The sequence below is a fragment of the Portunus trituberculatus genome, chromosome 10 (assembly GCF_017591435.1).
Source record: "Portunus trituberculatus isolate SZX2019 chromosome 10, ASM1759143v1, whole genome shotgun sequence".
Taxonomy (NCBI): Eukaryota; Metazoa; Arthropoda; class Malacostraca; order Decapoda; family Portunidae; genus Portunus; species Portunus trituberculatus.
Window position 1 is genome coordinate 13,062,152 of NC_059264.1, and position 7,780 is coordinate 13,069,931.

The 7,780-nt window shown below is 41.3% G+C and overlaps 1 protein-coding gene across 1 annotated transcript in view; it reads right to left on the reverse strand.

The window, feature by feature from the left end:
- Positions 1–442, reverse strand: part of LOC123502050 (uncharacterized PE-PGRS family protein PE_PGRS20-like) — a 34,108-nt gene extending 33,666 nt beyond the window's left edge. The window contains exon 1 of the mRNA XM_045251202.1: positions 301–442. Coding sequence (XP_045107137.1) covers positions 301–358 — 58 coding nt within the window. The 5' untranslated portion in view covers positions 359–442. The remainder of the gene's footprint in view (positions 1–300) is intronic.
- Between the last annotated feature and the right edge of the window lie 7,338 nt (positions 443–7,780).

Genomic DNA, 7,780 nt, shown 5'->3' on the forward strand with positions numbered 1-7,780 from the left:
GGAATGCAAACTGAAAATTGCTGGAATCAAGACAAAAATAACTGGAAGACGTTAATTACACATATGAACTCGTAATATGCAACCCAAATGGCGCAGGTCAACCGAAGCATACAAATAGAATGGAATGAGCATGACTGGAATGTTAACGGGGAATATTTGGAAATACACACACACGACCCCAGGAATATAAACAAGTAAGGTAACTGATGCCAACACACCCAGGAAAATTGAACCAGAGGACCGAAAAACACGTCAAATTAATAACAAATAAACAAGGTAGGCTGAGGAAACGAGGCATACTCGGGATGCGGGATTTATACACTTCTATTCCTTTTCTCGTTTTATTTCCGGCCACCATGCCCCCTTAGTGATGTCTCTGGTAGTTCTATAAAGGTATGGGCGTGGTGGGCAGTGCGTGGGCGGCGGGCGGGAGCAGCACATGGCCGCCCACACGTACTCACCTCCAGACGACATGACGGTCTGCCTAGTCTCTTCTTCGGCGCAAACTTCTTTCTCGGCACAAGATTTTTAAGGGGTTAAATTATTGTAACCTCTATTTGTAGGAGATATCATGGTGTATTATTTAGAGGAAATTGATAGGATATTTTTTGTGTGATTTCTTATTGTAATGTGCTTGTGTTTGTCTTTTATTTAGCGTTTCTTCTCAGGTATATAAATTTATAGTTTTTTTTTCCTCTTTTTTTCTCGTCCTTTTCACTTTTATTTTCCTTTAATTTTCTTTTTTCTCATTTTTTTCTCAGTGTTCACTTTTACTTTTCGTAATTCATTGATTACTTACTTTCGGCCGTTTAATTTTGATGACTTGCTTTATTTATAGCCTTTTCTCTCTCATTTCTTCTCTTATTTTCTCTAAATTATAATTTATTTTAATTAAATCGAACTAGTTCATCTATTTCTTTTTTTCTGCAAAGTCCTACGTACGGTAATTTGTTTCTTCTGGAGATCACTGAAAGCTAGTTCCAAAATGTATCCTTTACTTTCGATACATAGAGCCATTGCGTTATAATTTTACTTTTTGTAGTTCTTAGTGATAAAACTCGACTTTTGAAATAAAGACCTTTATTATAATGATAATAGTTAAAGCTTTTATTTCAGGTCAGTTTCGTCTTTACACATCTCTTCGGCCGTCACGTATTCATATATGACACTAAAAAGACACATTACTTTCATCATCCTTTGTTTTCGTATTAAAAAGAAAAAAATAAAGAAGAAAGGAAGGAAAATAATGTTTACAAATAAGTAGGCAGCTACCTCTGCCTGCCGCCTGGCGGCCTGGGGTTTGATACGCCCAAGCATGTGTACCGGTAGCGCGTTTGTGTGGGAGGGGTAGAGGGAATTTGGAGTTACAAGGAAGGAGAATGGCTTTGTTAGAAAAATAGAATGAGTTAAGAAGAAAAATAGAGATGATGTGGTTGAGAAGACAAAGGTAGGAGATGAGAGGAAGAAAATTGAAGTTCAGATGAAGGAAATTCCACCCTCTACATTTTCCCCAACTGGCTCACCCCTTTGGGACTTACCTTCCCTCCTCCATCCCTCGCGCCGCGCCCTGCTTGAGGTGAGGTTTGAGCTGTGAGGTCAGTCTAAGGTTAGGCTGTAGTCGTTTCATTATCGAAAGATCGTTTAGGCGCAGGCTGAATACATGCAGTCAGGGTCTCTGAGAGACCCTGCATGCAGTTATACGCTGACATATCACTTAATTTGTCGTTGATAAGTCATTTCTTTTTACTTTTTTTTCATTGAAATTCAAGAATTTCATATGGATGATTTAGCCTATCAAATCAAACAGAGCTACGAATGACTAGTGTTTTGAGATAAAAGTCTGTGCTTTACATGAATATCACTGTCATAAATAGAGATGACCCAACGTGTTGACCCTATCGGCGAGATCACTATAAAAAAAGTTTTGATGATTCGAGAATGAGTGAATTGCCAAAAAAAAAGACAATAGAAATCAAGAAGAAAATCCGGAAAGGGGTCTTGCCTTTTAACTAAGACAATATACTTGTGGAAAAGTTTGTTGCATCACAGTTATTTTTAGATGTAGTGCACGGTGACTGCATGATCTGACTATTAATCTGATATGAGTAAGATCGAGATTAGTAAAATTAGGAAAGGTTATGGATGAATTGAAATAATCACGTCATCCCCCTCCCCCCTCTCTCTCATGTCTTGTGATTGTCTCCTTTATCATTTTAATCTTCTTTTAGTGTCTTTCCCTTGCATCCATTTCACTTTTTTTTTCCTACCTGTGTATATCTTCTCCTTTTTCTTTTCCGGTTACGGTTGGAAATGTGCGTACAGGCGGCCAGTGATGACTTAATACCGTACATATAAAGAAAATAAAAAAAAATGCCAAGAAATGAGCCATCTCCATAATATTTTATGTGAAGGCAAAACATATCACGTTAGTTCTTTATATTCATGTATGATATTTTTAAAACCATTACTGAGTTGTAAGCTAGTACAAAATAGGTTTGGTTGTTTGCTTGTCAGAGTAGAAATGGAAAACATTGCAGATTCTTCACTGCTGATATTAATGCGTGACTTTTTTTCAGTCAGTTTGATTAAAAAAGTTAAGAAATGTTAGCTTGTTTATGAAATCTCCCGGGAAGAATATTGGTATGCCGGGAAGAACCTGGAAAGCTCTCGGGAAGACCTGACGGGAGTTGCATCACATTAGGGGAGGGAGCCGAGCGAAGCATGCCTTGGCTTACTCCCTGCCGCAGTCCGCAGGTGGGCGGAACCTAAACTTCCCCTCACCTACATTACCCATTACCAACCCAGTCCATCTTTCCATCACTTCCCCTCATCACCATCCCCATATCCTCCCATTTTTTCTCCTTAAAACACATATTACTTCCCAACATACAGATATATTCCTTACTTTTTCTTCCCCTCCTTCCCTCCCTCCCTTTCTTTCAATTTCCCCTTAGCGTCTACCAACGCTCTAGTCTAGCCCTGTTCTGTATTGCCTGATTTTCTATTGTTTTTGTAGTACTGTGGCTCTTATGTAATGTGACCAAAATATGATTGAGGAGGTTCTGTAATCTATGTAACAGATATTATATAAAAGGAGGTATTGGGGTAACACTAGTCATGTAGTCAATATTAAACAGGAATAAGTCTGTGAGGAGTCAGCCAGAAAGGAGAAGAGTCAAAGACGAGTTAGTGAGAAGAAGAGTACTAAGAGCAGAGACAGTGATGTTGTTTCTAGATCACTTAAACAAGGAATTAAACTTCACAATTTCTGCCCGGCGTATCCTTTCTCTACCGACTGTTACCTGTCTCTCGGCGACGACATGGTAATAAACAAATCTTTTGTGGGAGGATGTCACACACACACACACACACACACACACACACACACACACACAACGTTACACTGGTGTCAGGAGTGAGATACTTTCGTCACTATGGAGACTCGCGGTCGGACAACCATGGAGGAAGACATGGAAGACATGTTAGCAAAACTTTTCGAAGTGTAGAGATTGCTTAAAGAAGAACAGAAGGAACAATTACAAAAACAACAGGAGAGAGATAGACTGAAGAATTGAAGGACATATTCCAGAAACATGAAGAAAAACAAGAAAGAACAAATGAAGAACCAGCAAGAATGTGGGAAGAAGTGGCAAGAGTGAAGGGAGAATAGACAAGAGTGAATAAAGAAGAGACGAGAATAAAGGAAGAACAGACAAGAATGAATTAAGGAAGAACAGACAAGATTAGGAGAAAAGCTGGATGTCATGCAGGAGATGGTCCTATAGGGTGCAGGAGACAGCTCATCAAACTTTCCTGGCGGTAAAGGAGGTGGATGACAAAGTGAGTGTCATAAGTGACAGAGTGCGGACCCTTGAAAACTGTTTGATTGAGAGTAAGGAGCAAGTCAGTGCCTATGGAGGATGGTTGTGCCCCAATCGAGTGTTTTTAGCTTGTTGGGAGTAACTCTAATCTAAGTGCACCTGAGATTAGCCCTATCAAAAGTGCCATCAGTGCCAGCGTCAGTGCCACGGATCATGTGGGGGTGCTAGTTAGGAAGAAACCCCAGGAGTTCGACGGTACGGTTTCCTGGGGAGCCTATAGAGCACAGTTTGAGTGAGATGTTGGCAAGATGGAATGGATGGGATGACGAGGAGAGTGCAGTCCAGTTGGTAAACAGTCTCAAGGTGTTGGAGGTTCGCGTACAGCTTGACGGTGTGGCGGGGGGTAGCTACTACAAATTGGCACAAACATTGGAGCAGCAGTATAGGACGAGATACGAAGATGAAGTCTTCAGGGCCAGGTTCCGGACCCACGCCAGGAGGTGTGGCGAGTCCCTGAGTCGGCTCAGGACCTGGAGGGCATAGCGCACAAGGCTTACACAGGAGCCAACCTTGACTTGATGAAGGTTTCTGCTACACGGCCCGTTCACCAACACTCAGGACTGCCCCCAGCTAAAGATACAAGTAAAGCAGGCTAAACCATGATCCCTACGTGTAGAAAACTCTGACGAGTGCAATAGAGTTCAAGTCTCTGGTGAAGTCCTGCTCGTCAGGTTACAAAGACGACTCGAGCTCTGGCTTCAAGACACGAAAGGGGGGCAGTCAGCGAGGCAGACGAATTCCAAGGAATATGTTGGTACTGCGAGAAGGTGAGACACAAGGAAAATGAGTGTTACAAGGGGAAGAGGGAATAAGACGATACAAGAGAGAAGCCCTGAGGAAGACGCGAGTGTTGGAATTGAGAAAGGGCAATTGCCAAAGTTACAGACCCTGGAAAAGACCTTATGCTGTGGGGGAACGGCTCTCAGACATTACCTATACAGAATTAGAAGTGGAGAGCAGCAACAGCAGCAGCAGCTGCAGAAAATGTCCAGGAGCTGGCCACGACCGATGAAGTTAAGAGCGACAGCAATGATCAGAGGACGTCTCGGCCGAGAATGACACAGGAAGCAACGATTCAATGTCGGCAAATGTAGTGGAACCACAGCTATAGAGGCGACCCCTGTGAATGGCTGCTCGCCTTCTTTTATTAGTAAAGTCTTCAGCGTGAAAATTACGAAAAATGAAAAATTATGAATTACTTATGAAAATTCTGAAAAAAATGAAAAATGGGTTCTGGCATGCTTTCCGTGTTACGTAAGTACGTAGCTACCACATTTACAGAGTTACGTATCGTAGGCTACCCACTCTCTTATTTCGGTTTAGCTGCGTAATGTATGAATCGCGAAATGTACTTCCGCGTAATGCACTACTAATACTATTTGATATGCAAACAAACACAGACAACCTTTCAAATCACCTCTTAGCGGCCCAGTCCCCGGGCCCCCGGCCGCGGCCAGTGTGCCTGGCGGAGTGCTACTAAGAGTGTGTGTGCGCTTGTCGAGGATGATATTTTTGCATTTATCTAGTCATCACCGTGAATACCTAAAGCTACCAGCGAGCGCAGTAATGGTGAGTAGTATTGCCTTGATAAAGAGTTAGATATTGATAGCTGGACCACCTTAGGAAGGCATAGAGTATAGAACAGCATGCTCACCCTAACCTATCATGGCGGCGCCTCCTCGTACCACGACCGGTCATCGCCCTGTCTTCATTCCATTCCCATCATCCTCATGCTGCTTGGTGCCTCTCTCATGGTACGGTTTGCCGGGTGAAATAAGGCCATACCGTACAGGAAGGTGTGCGGAGAATGGTGCCATGTGAGTTGGTGTTCCCTTTGTCACGGGCTGTGGGGTTTGACCAGAGGTTGCTCAAGTAGCTTCGGAGAGCCAAACTGAAACATACACACACACTTGTGTGTGCTGTAATTAATGCAGTAGAGTACAGAACTACTGTAAGTTTAAGGTTTGTTCTAGGCTATGGTTGGTTAGTTTACAATTTTGTCAAAGTGATGAACATATTATGATGTGCTGCATTATGATTATTTTTCTTCCTTAGTTTTTGTGGATCATGGGATCTTTTTTTTTTTTCAAATTAATTTCTAACGAGCAGATGGACAGTGATGCTATTATTTAAGTTTTTATAAGATTAAAATCATGGTAAAATTAGCTAAAGTAAACAGTCATCGATCAGCAGATATAGACCTGTGTCGTCATGATAAAATCACCGCCCACTCATCCTTTCGTAACGTTGATGTGATCTTTAACCATGCATGTCCCAAAATATGTATACACTCTTCCATAGTAGTGCTGTCCTTTTGTTCTTCCCTTCTCTGCCCTTCCCCCGACCAGATATACTCATTTTTTAAGTAAGACGACAGAACCCCCCAAAATAAGCCCCTCCCACACCTTTTCCTGATTGGCAGGTCAGTAAATGAGGTCTAATCTCACCCCTTCCTCCTCTTCTCTCTGACACACACACACACACACACACACACACACACACACACACACACACACACACACATGTTGCTTGTGGCACATCACGTTATACAATATATGTATGAAACGTAACGACGGTGAATGTGTGCGTGTGCGTGTGTGCGTGTGTGTGCGTACGTATGTGTGTGAGTGTGTCTGTGATAATATAAAGATTCAATTACATCCTCATATAAGGAAAGGATACAAACATATAATAGATATATGTATATACAGTACATGGTTTATGAAGAAACGTTACACGAATTATTAATATTTTTTTAATATTCATTTTGTTGGGAATAAGGAGTGGTGAGTGACCTGACACGGTGAAATCTTGAGACACCTATAGGCTGAGACAACTTCGCTCTCTTTCTTTCCGAGAGAGAGAGAGAGAGAGAGAGAGAGAGAGAGAGAGAGAGAGAGAGATTACATTCTCATATAAGGAAAGGATATAATATAAATTTATCATAGATATATGTATGTACAGTACATGGTTTATGAAGAAATGTTACACGAAAAGTTTTTTTCTTTATTTTCAATATTCATTTAGTTAGGAATAAGGAGTGGTGACACGGCGAAATCCCCTGAGACATCTTGGTTACGACAATGCGCTCTCTCTCTCTCTCTCTCTCTCTCTCTCTCTCTCTCTCTCTCTCTCTCTCTCTCTCTCTCTCCTTGAGAGAGAGAGAGAGAGAGAGAGAGAGAGAGAGAGAGAGAGAGAGAGAGAGAGAGAGCATTGTCATAGCCAAGATGTCTCAGGGGATTTCGCCGTGTCAGGTCACTCACCACTCCTTATTCCTAACTATAAAATGAGAGAGAGAGAGAGAGAGAGAGAGAGAGAGAGAGAGAGAGACTGCATTCTCATTTAAGGAAAGGATATAATATAAGTTTATCATAGATATATGTACATTTATAATAGATATATGTATGTACATGACATAGTTTATGAAGAAATGTTACACGAAAAGTTTTTTTTTTAATAATTTTGTTTGGAAAAAAAGAGTGGTGAGGGACCTAACACGGTGAAATCCCGAGACAATCTCTCTCTCTCTCTCTCTCTCTCTCTCTCTCTCTCTCTCTCTCTCTCTCTCTCTCTCTCAGTTTGTGTGGATTTGTGTGCTTATGTCTGAGAGAGAGAGAGAGAGAGAGAGAGAGAGAGAGAGAGAGAGAGAGAGAGAGAGAGAGAGAGAGAGAGAATGAGTCAGTCACTCACCACTCCTTATTCCCAACAAAATGAATATTAAAAAAATAATAATAATTTGTGTAACGTTTCTTCATAAACCATGTACAGTATATACATATATCTATTGTATATTTGTATCCTTTCCTTATATGAGGATGTAATTGAATCTTCACACACACACACACACACACACACACACACATTCACCGTCGTTACGTTTCATACATTATATTGTATAA